A 21,212-nucleotide genomic window follows, 5' to 3' on the forward strand; every position below is an offset into this window, starting at 1 on the left:
TGCTTTTAAAGGCAATCTAATAATATAGCTTGCTCCTGTATATTTGAAAGTGTTTCCAGGTACTGCACCCAAACGTGCAGGGTAGTGATGATTAAAATGGAAAATATTAAGAAAGAAAAATATGGACACCCAAATCATCACTAACCCATCTGGGGCATATGACTGAATCAAAGATATTTGTGCTTCTTTATCTGAAATAAAAGTAAGCCCCTCAAAACCTAAGTTCTCTGGCACTGTAAAAGTGAAATTGGTATTAATTCCAATTGAAACAGCCCTTCTTTAAGTGGCAAATTCTTCACTGTTTAAGATGCACAGATGCAGTTAAACATTTGTACAAAGACCACATATTTCTGTTGGCAAGTGAAATTGGCACTAGGGACAGGCTAGCTAGTGGGGGTAAAACAACAAATCTCTGAATCTTTGCCAAGTATTCAAACTGACCCCACAGTACAGCTCTTGGGGAGGGGGGGTCTGAAATTTAGTATGTAACCCCCAATATTGATTTTGGGTACCTCTGTACTTCAAGGTTCCAGGCAGATGAGAAGAAAACATGAACAGGATGATCCTGTAGTATATGTGGCCAGCTGGACAATAAAGAGTACTGGAAATCTCATGACAGACTATGCAGTTTTACAGGCGTATACCCCAATCCTGCAAACTTTTATAGCGCTTGGGTAACTTTAAGTATATGAGTAGTCTCATTGCAGGATTAGGGCCTTAAACCGTTTGGACAGTTCTAAAAGGGTGTGATAAGCAATCCAGTGTTGTAGGTGCTTAACTGAGCCAACCCTCTTGCCCTTTAGAATTTCTCCTGTCACTAGGCAATAGACAATTGATCACCACTACTGGGGTCTGGTCATGCTGAGCAAGCCCCAGACACACAATGAAATAAAGCTTCATCTTTGCCTTTTGTGATCAGTTAAAAATAGAAAGACAAAAAGTTAGACAAACGTGCAGGCTTCATCTAGAGATTTATTCACCTTTGTGTTGCATAGGAAAAGTCGAGTCCAAGCCCAATCTGTCACTATAGTGTGAGGAGAAAGAGTGTTTCTGAAGAACAAGCTCAGGGTCTAGCCATGCCTGCAGAAGCAGGGAAGCAAATGTCATACATTTAGCAGGAGTACAGTGGTTTTGCTGCACAGGGAAAACAGGTCATGAAGAATGCAGCATGTGATGTTGTAACTGCACAGCCAGTCCATGCCAAGCCACTGGCTTAGGTGGAAAGATTCCTGCTCTACAATACTTCTTAGATCCTCTGTACAACACAGCCTCTATGCAGGGGGGGTAGGGGAAGGTCTGGCCCACTATACATTACCCCTTCTAACAAACAGGACACCTCTGATTTCCAACCATTTCCACAATAAACTCCTCAAAAAGGGGACCACAAACTATACCTTGCAACATTAAGCCTTGCCTCAAGGGGACCAGAGCTTGCAGTCTTTAATAACAGTTTGTGATGGGATGGGGAGACCCCATCCAGCATGGGGTGAGTTCACCCTGTCCTTCAAGCTGCCCTCTGTCTCCAGGACGTGAGACCTAAGGGCAGGAGTCCATAGAGATGCTTTGATCCATAGGGTTTTAAGGCCCAATGGCTGGAATCGTCTTGCTCCAAAGGGCAATAGGGTCACGTGACCCACATCTGGGGGTGGGGGGCAGCCCTTCTCTGCTGGGCAGTAAGGCCTAGCTGCCAGAGTCCATAGAGGTATCTTGGGGTTTGCAAGGCAGTAAGGCCCAGCTGCCAGAGTCCATAGAGGTATCTTGGGGTTTGCAAGGAAATAAGGCCCAAATGGCCAAAGTCAACAGAGATACCCTGGGTCTACAGGGCAGTAAGGCCTAGTAGCCAGAGTCATTAATGATACTCTGGGTTCACCAGCAGCCAGGTCTAGTGGCCAGAGTTGACGAAGATACCCCTCCGGGCATGGCTGCATGGCCTACTGGCTACAGTCAATAAAATTGCCCTCTGGGCAGGACTGTATAGCCTAACAGCCGGAGCCACCTTCTGGGCGCAGCTATATGGCCTAGCGGCCAGAGTCAATAAAGTCGCCCTCTGGGCGGGGTTGTACGGCCCCACGGCCGGAGTCACTAAAGTTGCAGGGGCTTGGTGGCCAAGTAGGGGGATCTGGGCCATCCCTGCTCCACTGAGTCCCAGTCCAGGGCCCTGGCAGTGGCGAGCGTGTCCACCACTGGGTCAGCGGGGATCCATCCGCAACACTCAGGACAATGGTTCTTTGACCGGTGCAACTCCTTGTAGTTCTGACCTCCCTGGGGGGTCCATAGGTAGCTGGGCATCTGTGTGGGTCTCAGCACCTCTGGCTTCTGTAGTCCAGGGCTCCAGTGGTTCCTGGACAGGAGCCAGCAAGGAGCTTCCGGCAGTCAGCCCAGCCAGGCTGCTCCCTCTTATACGGCTGCTACAGCGGGAGCATGCCCTGTAGGGATGTGGGGGTGTGGTGTCCTCTGCCCACAGTGAGGAGTTAACCCTTCCCCGTCCAGTGCGGTGTGAGTTCACCCCATCATACAGTTAAATATTATTCAGTCTATTAATGTATCTTCCAGCCAGCTTTTGCATACACGTTGAATGGTGTCTGGTTGTTTCTTTCTGCAGGTGCACTGCTTTTGTACTCTAGTTCCATCCAGACACATCTTGAGGCTCAACAATCTCTCACCAATGCTTCAGAAATCAGTCCCATCTCTTGTTTTCTTCTAAGCAGATCAGTAGGGAGGAAGGATGGGCCAGTAGTGAGAGTGCTAGCCTGGGGCCAGGTCTACACGAGTGAACTTACAGCAACACAGCTGAACTGATGCAGCTGCGCCACTGTAAGATCGCTTGTGTAGCCACTCTATGCCGATGGGAGAGAGCTCTCCTGTCAACATAATAAAACTACATCAACAAAACATTTTTTCACACCCCTGAGTGACATACATTTTACCAGCATAAGTGGTAGTGTAGACATGGCACTCAGAAGACTAGGGTTCCAGTCCTTGCTCCGCTACGGACTTGGGCAAGTCCCCCTGTTAGTCTCTCTGTGCCCCAGTTCCCCATCTGCCCAATGGGGATAACAGCACTGCCCTGCCTCACAGGTTGTTGTGAGAATGAATAGTAAAGATTGAGACGTGCTTTGGAGCTACATTAATAAAGGTACATGGAAGTATCGTGGATAGTTGAAAGCTGGGGTCTCTCATTACTGTGGTGTTCTAGGAGTGTACCAGAAAACACACAGACCAGCTTCCTGGGGGTGGGCAGGGACTCTGGACAAAGCTAGGATAAATTCATCCCACTGCATACTTATGGAATATACACAGTAAACTCTCTCCTGAAAACACACTTCTGATTCCGCTGACTATGTTTAAATTTTAAATTTCCTCCTGAAAGTTGAGCAATTTTGTGACAATTGCCTGAGAGAATTTATCTGCAGATGATATAATTCTATGCACATGCCCCACTTGCACTGAGCAGGGCTGAGGCAGGCAGAGAATAGTGTGAAAGTTAAGACAAAATATCACTGCTTTTCCTCTCTGGGTGCCCCGTTCACTCCCCTACTGATGTCAATGGGAGTTGCACATAGACCTATGATTTTTTCTGTCAACAAAATTGTAATTCTGTCCCTCTCAACTTTCTATTTAGGAAGGCTGTCCCTATTTTAACTCAGATTTATCAGTCACAATTTATATTAAGCTTCCATGTGTGAAAGGTTTATAAAAGGTTACTAAATGATTTCTCAAAAAGAAAAGGAGTACTTGTGGCACCTTAGAGACTAACAAACTTATTAGAGCATAAGCTTTCGTGAGCTACAGCTCACTTCAAAATGCATCCGATGAAGTGAGCTGTAGCTCACGAAAGCTTATGCTCTAATAAGTTTGTTAGTCTCTAAGGTGCCACAAGTCCTCCTTTTCTTTTTGCGAATACAGACTAACACGGCTGCTACTCTGAAACCTGTCATTATGCAAGGCACTAAATGATTTCTAGATTTCACAAGCATGTTACATGAGTATCATGTGTTACAGATTGTTAGAAGCACATCAGAAGGTGTTATAGTTATAAGCAATCTATTGACCTGATAGACTCTATAACAATGAATTAACCATTTATTGGAAATATCTATTAATCATTAAACCACCCATAATAAGTAGTTTATAATTGCATCTGTTCCAGACTGAGTTGTGTTTGGAACAAGTTGATAAATTAAATAGTGATACATCACCAGGACTAGATGGTATTCATCCAAGAGTTCTAAAGGAACTCAAATTCTGCACCAGATGACTGGAGGATAGCTAATGTGACATCAATTTAAAAAAAAACAACAACTCCAGAAGCAATCCTGGCAGTTACAGGCCGGTAAGTCTAACTTCAGTACCAGGCAAATTGGTTGAAACTATAGTAAAGAACCGAATTATCAGACACATAAATGAACACGATTTTCTGGGGAAGAGTCAACACGGCTTTTGTAAAGGGAAATCATGCCTCCCCAATCTATTATAATTCTTTGAGGGGGTCAACAAGCATGTGGACAAGAGTGATCCAGTGGATATAATGTACTTGGACTTTCAGAAAGCCTTTCGCATGGTCCCTCACCAAAGAATATTAAGCAAAGTAAGCAGTCATGGAATAAGAGGGAAGGTCCTCTCATTGATCGGTAACTGGTTAAAAGACAAGAAACAAAGGGTAGGAGTAAAGGGTCAGTTTGCACAATGGAAAGAGGTAAATAGCAGGGTCCCCCAAGGATCTGTACTGGGACCAGTGCTGTTCAACATAATCATAAATGATCTAGAAAAAGTGAGGGGGCAAAATTTGCAGATGATACACAATTACTCGAGACAGTTAAGTCCCAGGCAGACTGCGAAGAGCTACAAAAGGATCTCACAAAACTGGGTGACTGGGCAACAAAATGGCAGCTGGAACTCAAATGTTACTATATGCAAAGTAATGCACCTTGTAAAACATAATCCCACCTATACATACAAATGATGGGACATAAATTGGCTGTTACCACTCAAGAAAGAGATCTTGGAGTCACTGTGGATAGTTCTCTGAAAACATTGGCTCAATGCACAGCAGCAGTCAAAAAAAGCCAATACAAATGTTAGGAACCATTAGGAAAGGGATAGATAATAAGACAGTAAATATCATAATGCCACTATCTAAATCCATGGTGCGCCCACACCTTGAAGACTGCGTGCAGTTGTTTGCCCCCTCTCAGAAAATATATTAGAAATGGAAAGGTGCAGAGAAGGGCAACAAAAATGATGAGGGGGATGGAACCGCTTCCATATAAGGAGAGATTAAAAAGACTGGGACTGTTCAGGTTGGAAAAGAGGTGAGTCAGGGGAGATACGATAGAAGTCTATAAAATCATGACTGGTGTGGAGAAAGTGAATAGGGACGTGTTATTTACCCCTTCCTGTAGCACAAGAAGCAGAGGCACACAATTAAATGAATAGGCAGCAGGTTTAAAACAAACAAAAGGAAGTACTTCTTTACACAACACACAGTCAACCTGTGGAACTCATTGCCAGGGGATATTGTGAAGGCCAAAATTATAACTGGGTTCAAAAAAAGTATTTAGATAAGTTCCTGGAGAATAGGTCCATCAATACCTATTAGCACAGATGGTCAGGGATGTGACCCCATGTTCTGGGTGTCCCTAAGCCTCTGACTGCCAGATGCTGGGACTGGATGACAGGGGGATGGATCACTTGATGATTGCCCTGTAATATTCATTCCTTTTGAAGCATCTGGCATTGGCCACTGTCAGAAGCCAGAATAGTGGGCTAGATGGACCATTTGTCTAACCCAGTATGGGGTGTTATTTCATTGGCTATTAATGAAAATAGTGTACATCAGATATACTCGTCAAGTATATCTGAAATTGAGGCTGTAGAAACTTTAATTATGGTTAAATAAAAGTTCCTTGAATTATTTCAAAGTTGACTTATCCTTCGTGCAATTTTTGTCCCATGTTTTTCCTATACGTCTATCTGTCTGTGTGTCTAAAGCACCTATCACTTTAGGACCTAGGCGTTGATCTCCCATTTGGGTCATAAGTATTATTTGCCATCCATGTCATGCAAGCTGTTGGGTTTTTCTCTCAGTGAATCTATAACTCAAGACATGGAATCTCCTGGCATCGTGTCTGATTGACAAAGTGAAAGTGTCAGTAAATGAGACACGTGTGGTGTTTAGATGTTGCTTGTAATTATTAGAATTGAGAGCACTGGCAGTTGGGAGTCTGAAAAGACAGGAAACAGGAAGGAGGGGGGAGGAGTTGAAAAGACTGATGGAGAGTTACTGAGGGTGCAGCAGCAGCTTGGAAAAGAGGTTTCCATTTTAAAAAATAAAGTCCTGTTGAAGTTTGTTAGTACCTTGCCTGGCTACTACAACAACATGCTTCCAGAGCAGTCTGTTGTCATGTTCATGAAGGGAGGGTATAGGGAGAAAGCAGAGTATCAAGCAGAGCCCTGTACTTCACTAGACTCTGGTGTTGACTCAGACTGCTCTGGGAGACTGGCCACTTGAGCATAGGTATTCAGTGTGGTAAACTAATCACCAGTTTAGGCTCTATGACCACCACTGACTGCAACCAATAGGCAATTATTATTATTACAGTAGCATCTAAAGACCCCATTGTGCCAGGCGCTGCACAAACATGTAATCCCAACAAGCTTACAAAGTAAATAGTCAGGACAAAGGGCAGAGACAGGAAGCACACAGAGAGCTTCAGGGTATGTCTGCACTGCAGTAAAAACAACCTGTGGCATCAAGTCTCAGAGCCTGGGCCAATTGCCTTGGGCTGCGGGACTAAAAATAGCAGTCTAGGCATTTGGGCTAGGGCTGGAGCCTGGGCTCTGAGACCCATCCCCATCATAGGATTTCAGAACCGGGGCTTCAGACCAAGCCCACACATCTACACAGTGACTTTTAGCCCCATCGCCCAAGCAACGCAAGCTGAGCTAGGCTAGCCACGACTGTGCCACAGGTCTTGTATTGCAGTGTCAATGTACCTAAGTGACTTGCCCAATTGATTTCCCGAATTCCAGTGCAGCACCTTAACCATGCAGCAAATCCTTACAGAATAAAATGTTAAAAGAAATTTGCCTCTGTTCAGTCTCCTAAGCTCCAGCCCACCCAGCCTTTCTAAACAGTGCAGGGGTCAATGCTGAAACGTATCAGCAATGCCAGATCAAGGGCATGTGAGCAGCAGGTCTTGATAGCTCCATGTGATTTTTCAGAGTGGGGATGTATGTTCTACTTTTCTCCTCCAGGTTGTTGTCACTTGTACTCAAGTGGAAATAAGCAGGCCGCCAAATACACTATTTGAGACATAACACAATTAAGCGTTCAGCAAAAATCCAGGTCAGATACTCATCTGCTTGGCAACAAAGGAGGCTCCAGTCAGGACAAGTGAAAACATCTACTTCCTAGATGCTGGTCTCTGTGCTTGTAAAGCATCTAGCAAGTTTTGGGTGGTAGATAAATAAATAAAAATAATAATAAATGTCTTCTTATATGAAACCAATTTGTGACTCATGTTGTTCATGGTCAAAACCTCTGGCTCTGGGACAGATGAGAATATATTCTGCTTACTTTGGTGTGGTGCCAACGATCTTCCAACTAGTTTTTTTTTTTTTCCCCCAGACAGAAGCAAATAGCCAGCTTTGCACTTGGCAAGGCCCACAAGCTGGCAGAGTGGGGGAAATGGGCTGGTTATTGCCTTCCTTTTTGGTCCCCTAGCTGTAGCGGGGAAGGGATCAGGCTGTGAATTGCTTCCCCTTCTAATCCTGCTGATTGAGAAAGGGTGGGAGGAAAGGAAAGAAATTAGGCCATGTATGCCTTCTCCTCTGGTACCAGTTCTGCAAAGGAAGAAGATATTGGGCCATGATTCACGTCCCTCTCCACACCAATTGTCAGTAGGAGAATGAATCTATTACCTCAGATGTTTCTAAGGCACCTATCATTGCTGTCTTCCCCTCCTGCTGCCTTATTATTATCTGGTGAAAATAGGACCTACTTTCTCTTCCAGGAGAACTTGTACTATAAGCTACTGCAGCCTACTTGGAGCCCACAAAAGAATACGGGCTTGACTGGCTTCCAGCTGCACCTGGGAAGAAGCAGACATAATATTGAGAAGAGACAGGAAGCTTTAGAACATCTCCCAGGAGCTCACAGAAGTAGATGAGAGATTCCAGACATCTCTGTATTTTCTACTGTGTTTGGTGTACAAAGACACCATTATCTTTCTGCTGCAGAAATATTAAATACAATTACAAATTATTAAGTATAATGGCAGTATCTTCAGTATATTATCTACCAAAACTAATGTGTTTCTGCAGATCTCTCTGTCAATACTATTTCCTTTCCAGTGTGTAATGATGAGAAAAAAACAGACACCTGCTGTATTTGTCCCTTTTTTCAGCTTTGCAAAATTCTGATTTCCTGGCAGACTTGGTGTAAGGTCTTTTTGTTGTCAACAGACTAGCACAATACTGTCAATCTTCCCAACAGATCTATCTCCACCACTCTGGTATGGGAGGGCAAACCAAATGTTAGGCCTGAGCTGGTGAATTTTCACCCCAGCTTTGCAAAGCTACCCTTGATCATGGCTGCAGGATCACTGACGGGGCACCAGACTCACGGGCACTCTGTTCCAGCTGCTCCCCAGCATCACTAGTTTTGAACCAAGTACAAGCTGAGACATGGTGTTGAACAACAAGTTGATTAGATACTAGGAGGAAGGTTTACTCATTCTCCCTATTGGAACCTCCTAGTGTGCCATGCAAATGATTACCTGACCTGGATTTTCAATAAGGATTCAGCCACTTAGTGATGCTTTTTTACATATTATGACACAAACCCACAGGCTTTTGGTAAATGACATACAGTGAAAGGGTCTATGATGGCTTTAAGAAGCCATTAAGAATATGCATAGGAATACCCTTATGTTTTGTAAGGACCACAAGAAACAAGATGGAATGAGGCAGAAGTTGGTAAGGATACCTCATAACCTGGGCAAAAGCTTGGTGCCCTTAGAATTTACTTGTCCTTTTTGTTCTAAAGGTTGATGCTGGATAGGGCACTTTGTGTTACATGTTGTTTGAAATAGTTAGGTCTGAACTGCAAACCTGAGATCCTCCTTAGGACTCCCAGACACCCCAAAGTTCAGTTGAAGGATTTCACTTCTGCCTGTTGCAGGGATAATGCCGAAACAGAAAACATTTGGATCTGGGTGCGAACATTCCAGATCACCTAGCTTGCTACAAAGCACAGAGATACTTAGGTCTGGAAGGCTCGGATAAGTCCATCTGTCGCTCTAACGGATTGTTAGAACTGCTTAAAATCTATTTACTTGCTGAGGCGTGGATCCCAAATGGAATCTCTTATTATTCTTTCCCAGAAAGAGCAGGGCATTGTTTTATGTTTACATTGTCTTTGCATCACATATGTAAACTGCACATTGTATGGAGTACTAGAACTATGCTGTCATCATTGTTTCACATTCAGATCAGGGTAGACAAGAAAAAGCAACACAAAGATTAGCCGCAGTACTTCTCATCTTATAAGTAATCAGATAACTTGATAAAACCTATTCTGAGACATCATCTTACTATAATAGAGTATTTAATGAACAATCTGATTCCATTTAACTAGTGAGTTACTGCAAGCAATTATAGTATCTTAACAGTCCTGGCCATGATGCATCTGTCGATTAGAAAAACAAAGCTTTTGCATCATTTTATCTAATTCCTATCATTTACTAGATTCTGATTATACACAGCTGATCAGGCAACCACTGTGCTTTCCCCTCTGCAGCTCCTGAAGTGTGAGAACTCACTAACAAAACTCACAAAGCCAGCACCTTGTGCTCATCTAAAATCCCTCTTAGAACCTACCTCTGCCTTAAACCTGCAAATGACTCCTCCCTGCCGTCAGATAGGCTGGCAGCCTCCCACAACTGCGGAGACCACTGAGACTTCTAATTTATGCAAATTTCTCTCTCTCCGGTTACCTAGTCCGCCCTCATCCCCTTCCATCACCATCTGTCACATTGTTCACCTGCTGCATATGGCTGAAATCCCAGATGGTGAGTTTTCTGGGTCAGGGACTTTAGGTTTTTTTTGTTTATACACATTCTAGCACAATGGAGCCCTGATCACTGAATGGGATCTGTAGGCATTGCTGGAATAGGAATAATAAATAATAATACAAAGCAGAACTTTTGCTACAAAGCTCACTGGTGGAGGGTGATCGGTCTGATTTTTAACCAGTGGAGTCTTCCACTTCTCCACATCACAGGTTACAAGTGGCTCGATCTTGAGGAAACACTTGGCATGAGCCAGCTCACGTTTGGGTCTTACTCCATTCCTGCAAGGTAGCCCATCCATTACAAGAGCTGAGATAAGGAAGGAGGGGCAGCTTGCAGTCATCTGTGACTGGGAGAAACCCTGGATACAGCAAACATGGAGTCTGACTAAATGCTCCTGCACTGTCAGCACTGATCTTGAAATTTCAACATATCCGTCTGGCCTGCACTTATCTGTAACAGATAGTCTAAATACACTGTTATGGGAAAACAGGTAATACAACGCCCAGGAGTGTATAATATCATCTCAGGGAGGATTGCGTGCGCCTTAGGGGTGGAGCAAGAAGAAAGGTGCAGGTGTTTACTTCTTTCTGTCCAGCTATTTATTTGTGGGTATAAACTGGCCACCAGGAAGTTTAGACTTGAAATTAGACGAAGGTTTCTAACCATCAGAGGAGTGAAGTTTTGGAATAGCCTTCCAAGGGAAGCGGTGAGGGCAAAAGATTTATCTGGTTTTAAGATTCTACTCGATTAGTTTATGGAGGAGATGGTATGATGGGATAATGGGATTTTGGTAAGTAATTGATCTTTAAATATTCAGGGTAAATAGGACTAATCCCCTGAGATGGGATATTAGATGGATGGGATCTGACTTACCCAGGAAAGAATTTTCTGTAGTATCTGGCTGGTGAATCTTGCCCATATGCTCAGGGTTTAGCTGATCGCCATATTTGGGGTCGGGAAGGAATTTTCCTCCAGGGCAGATTGGAGAGGCCCTGGAGGCTTTTCGCCTTCCTCTGTAGCACGGGGCACGGGTCACTTGCTGGAGGCTTCTCTGCTCCTTGAAGTCTTTAAACCACGATTTGAGGACTTCAATAGCTCAGACATAGGTGAGGTTTTTCGTAGGAGTGGGTGGGTGAGATTCTGTGGCCTGCGCTGTGCAGGAGGTTGGACTAGAATGGTCCCTTCTGATCTTAGTATCTATGAATCTATTTACCCTTGGATAGTCTAAACCAACCCCCACCTCCAAAGGAAGAGAGACTAAGTGAAGCTCGCCTATTCATATGCAAAACAAAAGCCGTAAATCTGCATGAAAGTTTCCTAACTGGGCAGCAGCACACAGAGGGAACTGATCCTTGAAGTGACAGTTCTGTAACATTTACCATACCAAAATGACAGTGCTGAAGTTTTTAAAATAAATGGAAACATTCACTGGGTTTGATGGAGGAATGATGGGAAACGCACGCAAAAAAAACAAAACAACCCCAGAAAGGAGGTCAGGAAGGATGTTTTAGAGCCTGACCCATACATGGCAACACAGCTGGAAAGTGTTTTCAGATGCTCCCACCATGTCAAGTTTGGAAGGTTAAGGGAAGAAGCAAAGAGCCCTGGAAGCCAAGGAGCATGCTATTTGTTTTGCTGCTGGCTGCAGTTCAGCAGTACCAACTAGGGCTGTCCATTCCCACAGCTACCAGCATTGCCCTAGGGGTGAAATTCATCCTCCCTGTGCAGAAAAGGCCAGCACAAAGCATGTGGCCCACTGAAGGCCCCCTTAAGCACTAATAAGAAGGCTTAAGGGCACACAGGCTTTATTCTAACCCTAGGCACAGGGATGACTTTCACCCAGAGTTCCACTGAGAAAAGATATATAAAAGAAACAACTCACATTTACGATGCAAAATAATGTGCATTATACAAAGAGAGGCAAAGCACAAAGAACAAACCAAGAGCAAAACAGAGCCACGAGACACTTACCTGAGATGGTAGAAGATGCAAGATCTATTCGCACAGGCCCAGAATATTTATTCAGTTTCTTCTGTAGGACACTATTGACTTTTCCCAGTAATGCTGCTTTGTTATCAGTGGCGGAGAAAAGGAATGTGAGCACAACCTGTGCCACCACTCCACCAGTGTCAGGGCTGCAAACCAACAAGACACACGTAAGTGACTTATCTGCTTCTCTCTTCCTACACATCCTACTTTTCATTAGATCCAACAGTCATTTCAAGTTAATTTAAGGGATTATGTGGATTGCCATAGGTTGTGTAAAGTGAGAGGGAAGTGCTGAAAAATCTGAGCAGGTGCCAGGACATTGTGACTAAACGGATTTATGCAAGAAAGCTACACCCAGGGAGAAGCAGCCCTTCTTATGAATGGGCAGCCAGGCCAAAATTCCCAACCCTGGGTGCCTAGAGATGGGTCACTCATTCTGTATTGGGCACCCAAATAACCTGGTCACCTGCAGCTCCCCTTGATTTCAATAGGTGGAGGCTCAGCAATTCTGAAAACATCAGACAATTAGTGTAGGTGCCAGCAGCCTAGATATGGTATTAGGGGCTAATTTTAGGCGCCCAGCTTTGAAAGTCCGGGCCCCAGTAACTCACAAATAAAGGAATCTACAGGCTTTAGCAAAGGGGAAACCTGTGCAGAAGGGGAGGGGCTGACTAAAACCATTCTGCCACCCCAGACTTGGATGGAGATAATGCTGAGTTCAGTGTCTCTGCCTAGGAACCCTGGACTGGTCTAGGACTGCAGAAATCACATAGTAATCACTAAAAGAAAAGGAGTACTTGTGGCACCTTAGAGACTAACAAATTTATTAGAGCATAAGCTTTCGTGAGCTACAGCTCACTTCATCGGATGCATTTTGAAGTGAGCTGTAGCTCACGAAAGCTTATGCTCTAATAAATTTGTTAGTCTCTAAGGTGCCACAAGTACTCCTTTTCCTTTTGCGAATACGGACTAACACGGCTGCTACTCTGAAACCTGTCATAGTAATCACTGAAATTCTCCAACAAATCAAGGGTCCACTTTAGTTACAACTGCAAAGTTCCCCCCAACTCCCCATAAGGGGCCTTTAACAACGTAACAGTATCATTAAGAAGAACGGGTGGATAACTGGTTCTACATACAGACACCTCTGTAACTTGCAATGACTATTGCAGTGGTCTTTTTAAGACTGGGAAAAGGCAAGAGTAATGAGTTAATGCTAAAGAACCACAGGTTTAATCCAGCCAACATTTAGACATGTAATGTAACTTTAATAACATCAGTGTTCTGCCAGACTAATATTGTGGCTAGATTTTAGAATGAATAGGATAATTTTGATCTGATATGTACATGATCTTTGTTAGTGTGGAAACTAGCTCACTGAGTAAAGTACTCAAAACTTATTCCCCAGGGTATAAACTCATCACTTGAGAGGATTAGGAAGAAACTCCTCCACATATGAACAACGGTGAAGGCTAAATTCACAGCAAAGGATCCCAGGTATAGACTCCATTGAAAGTAGGAAAGTTATACAAGGACTGAATTTGTTCATTATCATTATTTATTAGTTACTAGCTATTGCTAGAGGCAGAGTATTGAACTACCTACCTCATAGGTCTAATCCAGTGTGGTAACTCTTTTATTCCTACATGCTCTTTGTGTATATACTTTCCTATGACTGCTGACCAATTAAGAGAGGGTGAGTCAAGAGACTCTCTCCTTTCCACTCAGCCTCTTCTTCCTTCCCAATTCATTAAGTGATGACGCAGCCCACAGTTGGTGACATCAGTTACTTCACATTGGATTCTGTACATGAATTGTGATACACAAGCTTTGTGTTTTAGTATCACTATATGACTCAGACTGCAAGGAGAAGCTGATTGGAAAAGAGAGAGCTTCTGATAATTCTGTGACATCTTGGCCATCACAGTGCCCAGCACAATGGGGTCCTGGTCCAAGACTAGGGCTTCGAAGTGCTACTTTAATATAAATAAATAATTGACAGAAAAGGGAAATACATTTTAAAACAAACATGATTCAAACGGCTTATACAGAATTCACTGAATCGGCCTCACGATGACAATCTGCAACAAGTAGAACACTTCTCAAAACCAGAATTGGGTTTTCCTGTTATCTGCTAGTGCTGGGCAATGGAGAAACCCATTACTTTATACAACAGTAACCACTCAAAAGGCACCAGGCATTTTACAGTCACATGGTCCCTGCCCCAATCTAGATCCCATAGCTATAAATGTCCTTTCCAGCAAGCTGTTTTGTTTAGCATCAGCCTCAGGGTTATTATTATCATCAAGTGATTATCTTATCACACGTGTCACACTGCATTTTTCCTCTTCCTTCCCCACCCCTACTTCCTGTGCTGAACCACACAGAAATTATGGTCAATTCTTGCAGGCACACCTCTTCAATCATTGAGATAGGTACCATTAGGCTCTAGAGGTGATCCTGGCAATTATAGACTGGTAAGTCTAATGTCAGTACTGGGCAAATTAGTTGAAACAATAGTAAAGAATAAAATTGTCAGACACATAGAACAACATAAATTGTTGTGCAAAAGTCAACATGGTTTCTGAAAAGGGAGATTATGTTTTACTAATCTATTAGAGTTCTTTGAGGGGGATCAACAAACATGTGGGCAAGGGGGATCCAGTGGACTTAGAATTAGTGTACTTAGATTTCCAGAAAGCCTTTCACAAGGTCCCTCACCAAAGGCTCTTTCGTAAATTAAGTTGTCATGGGATAAGAGGGAAGATCGTTTCATGGATTGAGAACTGGTTGAAAGACAGGGAACAAAGGGTAGGAATAAATGGTAAATTTTCAGAATGGATTTATATAAATCCATGGTACGCCCACATCTTGAATACTGCATACAGATGTGGTCCCCTTGTCTCAAAAAAGATATACGGGCATTAACGGGTCCCATATGAGGAAAGATTAAAGAGGCTAGGATTTTTTAGCGGAGGATATGAATAGAGGAATACAAAATCATGAATGGTGTGGAGAAAGTGAATAAGGAAAAGTTATTTACTTGTTCCCATAATATAAGAACTAGGGGCCACCAAATGAAATTAATGGGTAGTAGGTTTTAAAACAAATAAAAGGATGTTCTTCTTTACACAGCGTACAGTCAACCTGTGGAACTCCTTGCCTGAGGAGTTTGTGAAGGCTAGGACTATAACAGGATTTAAAAGAGAACTGGATAAATTCATGGAGGTTAAGTCCATTAATGGCTATTAGCCAGGATGGGTAAGGAATGGTGTCCCTAGCCTCTGTTTGTCAGAGAGTGGAGATGGATGGCAGGAGAGAGATCACTAGATCATTACCTGTTAAGTTCACCCCCTCTGGGGCACCTGGCATTGGCCACTGTTGGTAGACAGGATACTGGGCTGGATGGACCTTTAGTCTGACACAGTATGGCCATTCTTATGTTATGTTCTTAACAGCTCCACCTTACACCCCAGGAAACGTACATTAAAAGATCCAGAGCCAAACACTCTGAGAAAGGGGACGTGTCTCCGCTCTCAGTAAGTCATGAGCATTGGTATGATTTATAGTGCACCACAAAGAGGCATGGCACTTCCTGGCCAAATTACAAACTACTGCCCTGCCCCAAAGAACCTCCAGGATAAACACAAATGAGTACTGGAGTTCAAACCGCTGATGTGGCCTCCAGGATCGAGGCCTGAGGCAGGACGGTAACAAAGACTGGAGATATAAGGAGGGACCCACCCACACCAATACGATCATGAAGTAGCTTTGGTTTGTCTTGAGGGTTTAGTACATGTGAGTGAGTGCAATATTGTTACTGCCCAGGCGCCTAGACCTTGTAGTACACTTTAAGGAGAGAACTGAAAATGAAAAATAAAATTCTACATTATAATGAAGGAATAAAGGTTTGACTCTCTCCCATTCAGTTTTGGACAGCTCAGTGGTGTGCTTGCAGTATGAGCTAGTGCCTACTGCAGACCCCAGCAAAACAAGGCACCTAGTTTTGGTGTACAGAAATTTCACCAATCTTCTCCGTCATCTACAGGCCACAACCAACCAATTCAAACGAGGTTTAGTGGTTAGCAGATTATATTCCTGCCTTGTTTAACCGAAGATCAAAAGACCATCATGAACTGCGCTTTCAGGATCGACTTCCAGAAGTGTAAGCATTATCCCTCCAATTCCTCCAGCAACTCTGATCGTACGCTTGGAACTCCAGGCATAGTAATGGTGGACTATCAGCTAGACTGTTCTCCATACTACCCAAGGCCACAGTGCTGCAATGAGCTCTGTGTGGCCAGACCCCTGCACCAGCGAGGAACCCCACTGGAGCAAGGGTTAGCAGGCAACAGCAATCACCATAGGATTGGGGGGGCCTCACAACTGGCTATTCAGCAGGATAGTCTGAGCTGGAACAGGATGTTGGGGCAGGATGAACACCCTGTTATATCTTTTCCTGGATTTCCTGGCTGTAATTTTACATACCTCAGTCTGATAACACGTGACCGGATATATTTTTTTCTTAGAATGGAATTCTGAAATGTCTTGTCTATCTGTTGAAAGAAAGGGGAGGAAAAAGAAAACAGTTAAAAATACTCAGTGTAAATGGAGTGTGTGTGTTTACGAGGCACTCTGTTATAACGGTATCCGGCTATAGGCCTGCTGCCTCCTCATGTAACAATTCACAAGTTCATAGATAAAAAACCAGAAGCAAGCGTTCGATATTCCCATAGAACACAGGCCACAGGACTTCCTGGAACCTATTCCTGACTGGACTAGAGCAGATCTTCTAGAAAAACATCCGATCTTGATTTAAAAATTCCCAGTGATTGCAGTACCATCCCCCTGCTGTCCCCTGGCTCTTAGATACATGCAAGTCTCTCCTATATCACACACAGTGCTGCAATCCACGCAAGCCTTGCCTCCTAAGATCAGTTTGCCATACAGAGTGCCTTTACAAGGACTGAACTGTGTTTACCTGACCCTTAACATGCAAGTGCAGCAAGGCCCCTCCTTTACTTCGCTGGGCTCAACGCTCCCACTCTGGCCATGGGGGCGGGGGTCCTGGAATAAATCGGTCCCACTCCGGAGAGTTTTTATTCCTCGCTCGGGTTTTATTTTCCAGTGCGTACGGGGGGCGGGGGGGGGGGGGCCCTCAGGGCAAGCCCAAGCTGTACTTCAGCCAAAGAAAGAAAGAAAGAAACTTGGAACACAACAAGGGAATATCTTTCCCTGCCCCTTTTCGGGGGCGTCATCCCATTATGCTGGCCTCTGGGTGCCAGTCCCTAGTTCCGCTGTTTCCTTTAAAGGGAGGAGAGCAGCCTTCCCTCTTCCTTCTGGTTTTTTCTTCTCCCTGCTGCAGCTTGTCCCTCACCTCTCCTCCTCTCTCACCAGAAGAGGGATGTTGTAAAGGTCACAGGCAGCCCTTAACTGGACTCAGGTGTCCCTAGTTGACCTGAGGCAACCCCTTCTCAGCTCAGAGGGAAAAGGGCCTTCAGCATTCTAGGGACCTCCTTGTCAACCTCCTCCTAGCCCTGGCCAAAATGGCCATCTCCAAACCCGGGAAAGGAGGCTGGCCCATGGGGTTTCCTGTGACTGTGGGGCCTATTTCTGCTCCTCAGTCCGTTCACGCATCCGGGCGGAGTTCCTCTGGGCGGCGTCCGCTGGCTCCCTTGACACCCTCGAGGAGCAGCGGGCGCTGTCCGGGGTTCTCTGCTCAGTGGCCCCGTCCGTTCCCTTCGTTTAGCCCTGTGATCTCACTCCCCTTCCTGTTATCTCATTATTGTCCCCGGCAATTATTTGGAAAGCCGGACCTGTGGATCCTCCCCTTAGGCTGGGGGAGGTCCTTTCGTAGTGGGCGAGCTTCCTGGATCCCGGATCCCAACAGGACCACACACACACACAAATGACTGTCCTGAAAGAATAGCCTCTCCAGCTCCCACTGAAAGCAGTGGCCAAACTCCCATTGATTTCAGTCAGATGCCCTCCCCACACACAATGTCCCTGCCTTCCACACCAACCTGCTGCCCCTTCATTTTTATTGTCAAAAACTATTTACAATCAGAGGTTTATTTACACTAAAGGAAACAATCCCACAAAATGTGATGTTTGCTGGTGTTTGTCACACATTGAATCCTACATTTGGGCCCTGTCGGGTTGAAAAGGGAAGTAGCGTAAGACCGGCCCAAGAGCGCGTGAGCGCACATATTACAATGTGGCCTGATACAAAAGTTTGATCAGCAAGAGTTCAGGATCACTGCATTTACCCAGAAGTGGCAAAGCCATCAGTCAGCTGTGAAGTGCTGTTGTAGCCGTGTTGGTCCCAGGATAGGAGAGAGAAACAGTCAGGGAGATAATATTTTTTTATTGAACCAACTTCTGTTGATGAGAGAAACAAGCTTTCAAGCCATACAGAGATCTTCTTCAGGTCTGGGAAAGATACTCCCAGCATCACAGCAAAATGCAAGGTGGATCAGATTGTTTAGCATATGCAGTTAACACATATTTCAAGGCCTCATTTAGGTGAGGTGGTCTGTTAATACCCCTCACATCATGGGGAGAAAGGGAGGGGGGGAATAGACAGCTTGGCTGGGGGGCATTGTTAGTGGGTTACAGATGATTGTACAAACCATAAATCTAGCGTCTCAACTCATCTATGCAGGTCATCACACGAGTACCAATAAAGCCTTCATACCACTATGTATTCTCCACATATATTACAGAAAAACTGCTTTACAAATGCTTCACAGAGTTTTAAGACTGTATTATTAAAGATTTTTTTCATATCTTTTAGCCTTCCAAGCTAAACCCTGTCTTAGCTTGGAACCATGTCTAACTGTACAGCCCACCAAAGGAGAGAAAAAGAACAACGAACAAAAAGAACATTTAAAAGTCTGATATCTTGGAACCTTTCAGGTCTAGAAACAAGTGCTATGTGCCCCCCCTGGAAAGCTGGGGATCTTTCCTACTCAGGGATATAAAGCTCCTGTTCCTAGCTGAATTGTCATGAACTATCAGACACTAAATCTGACATTGGTGCAGGCCTGAATAGTGCCTGTACTCAGCCAGCATAGTTTTGAGGTGAAAACTGCACATTTGGGGGAAAGATGAGAAACACTTTCTGGCAGGTTTTTTAGTTGTTTTATTTTTTTAGTGGCAGCTGTTTGAAGTTGCTCAGGGGTTTGGAATGTTAGAAGTAGTTCAGTGGGAGGTGGATTAGTACACAGGTGAGGCAATTGAAGGTGTATGCTAAATGCACTTTATCACATAGCTCTGCAGTTCATCAGCTGGTTGTCACCACAGTTTAAATGGAGGATGGATTTGCATATATAGCAAGAGGCTGCATTTCCTGCAATTCTGCAGCCCGAGGATTTTTTCTTTTTGCCCCACGGAGCCATCCCACTGCTGCAGAATTGGGCCCTATAAACTAAACGTTCACTTTTGACTAATTATGTTTCTTGCCCTTATGGTTGGAAAGAAAACCTTTAACATGTTAACTGTTTCATTGCTGATCGTGTTAGCAGAAACATGCAGCTAAGGTGCTGAGCCAGCTTTGTTGCATGTAATGGCGGATCCTACACTTTGTAAGCTCTGTAGGGCAGGGCCTCTCTTGCTAAGTGTTTGTACAGTGCCCTGCACCATGGAGCTTCAGTCTTGGGTGCAATCGCTTGGTGCCTACGCAATACCAATAATACAGTGACTAATAGCAATGGGTTAGCCGTATACTGTCACGTGTTGCGGGGGTAGGGAGCTAGGAATTTAATCCCTCCAAAATATGTCAGATCATCTCTTTTCCTGTCAATGAGAAAAGAGAAAAACATCTCCTCCCTGCTGCCAGAGCCCTCAATCTCCTCCAGGCTGTCCAAATCCTAAATCTTCCCCACTCCTTCCAAGTGCCCCTAATAACTAATACCATCTCTTGTGTAGCTATCCAGACCTCCAGGTTCCCACCTAGACCCCTTCTACCCTGTCGTTAACAAAAACTGCCATCTGCTGTCAACTGAAAACCTGGGGTCAGCATAGAATATCTCAAATTTGATACAATAAATGGTGCAGGGAAAATTGCACAGATTGGATTACTTGCTTTCATATCAGATTCCATAAACCCCTCCATCCTGAGTCGGTCTGAGGTTGATGCAGAATTCGGCACAGACACCTGGGAGCCTTGCTGCAGAGGTTAGGTCCAGATCCTCAGCTGGTGTAAATCAGGACTGCTCCACTGAAGACAGAAGCAGTGCTGATTCACGCCAGATGAGGATCGAGTTCAAAGACTTTACACACGTCTAGAACTATAGATATTTTCTCTCAGCTTTTGTCCATCTATTTACAAGCCATCAACTCCCAGCTGGCAGAATCACTGCCAACTGTACTGGGAAAGCCTCATCAGCCTTTCAGAGCGCTTCTACATGTCGATACTGCCAGATATGGCGCCTCCTTATTATCCTTTTTTTCTTGCCTCTGTTTCTGACAGCTTGGACAATTCCTTTGGCTTTGGGTAGTTTGGACTCCTAACATGCTCAGCTCCACTCTCCCCACATCCCCCGCACACCCCATTCTGGAGCATTATCTGAAAACACTGATCAGGAAATCTGTGACTTGCCAATATAGATAGGGGATGAATCATTGTTTTGCATCGTACAGAAGATCCAGACATACCCAGGATGTCCTAGTTCCTTTCCTGATTATGATAGACATGGACATTTCAAACCTGAGCAATCAATGTAAGCAAGTAAGGCCAGTACTGGATTTCTGTCTCTCGTTTGTGTAATTCCACACTTGAATGTGAAAGGGCATTTTCCCCTCACATTGAATGTTATCACTAATTTTCCTCCTTTAAGAATTACATCAAGACATCAGTACTAGTTCTTCCTTCTAATAACTCTGTTAATGTCTAATGAAACACTCCAAAAAGGTGTTAAAGGAAATTCCTAAGGATGTGGCAAAAAGGCTAGGAACCTGCCTTTGGGAAGTTTGCCAAAACCCACTGAACTACGTGGGTGAGATTTTCAAAAGCACCCAAATGACTCAGGAGCACAAGTCCTATTGACTTCCAAACATTGGCTCCTATATCTCCAACCAGTGTCAGATAGATTTATTCCACATTCGGGTTCAGAAACTGTTCTTTTGTACCCTATTGGTTCCTTT

At 44.3% G+C, this 21,212-nt stretch overlaps 1 protein-coding gene across 3 annotated transcripts in view; it reads right to left on the reverse strand.

Annotated features, from left to right (window-relative positions):
• Positions 1-585: 585 nt before the first annotated feature.
• LOC119854521 (transmembrane protease serine 11D-like) overlaps positions 586-21,212 on the reverse strand; it is a 48,228-nt gene continuing 27,601 nt past the window's right edge. For all 3 annotated transcript variants that reach the window (XM_043513634.1, XM_043513633.1, XM_043513632.1), the window contains exons 4-6: positions 16,554-16,621; positions 12,048-12,211; positions 586-2,861 (exon numbers count right to left, since the gene is read on the reverse strand). In XM_043513634.1, the coding sequence (XP_043369569.1) occupies positions 2,746-2,861; positions 12,048-12,211; positions 16,554-16,621 (348 nt within the window). In that variant the 3' untranslated portion in view covers positions 586-2,745. The remainder of the gene's footprint in view (positions 2,862-12,047; positions 12,212-16,553; positions 16,622-21,212) is intronic.

Source organism: Dermochelys coriacea, chromosome 4, assembly GCF_009764565.3.
Source record: "Dermochelys coriacea isolate rDerCor1 chromosome 4, rDerCor1.pri.v4, whole genome shotgun sequence".
In the NCBI taxonomy this organism is placed as follows: domain Eukaryota; kingdom Metazoa; phylum Chordata; order Testudines; family Dermochelyidae; genus Dermochelys; species Dermochelys coriacea.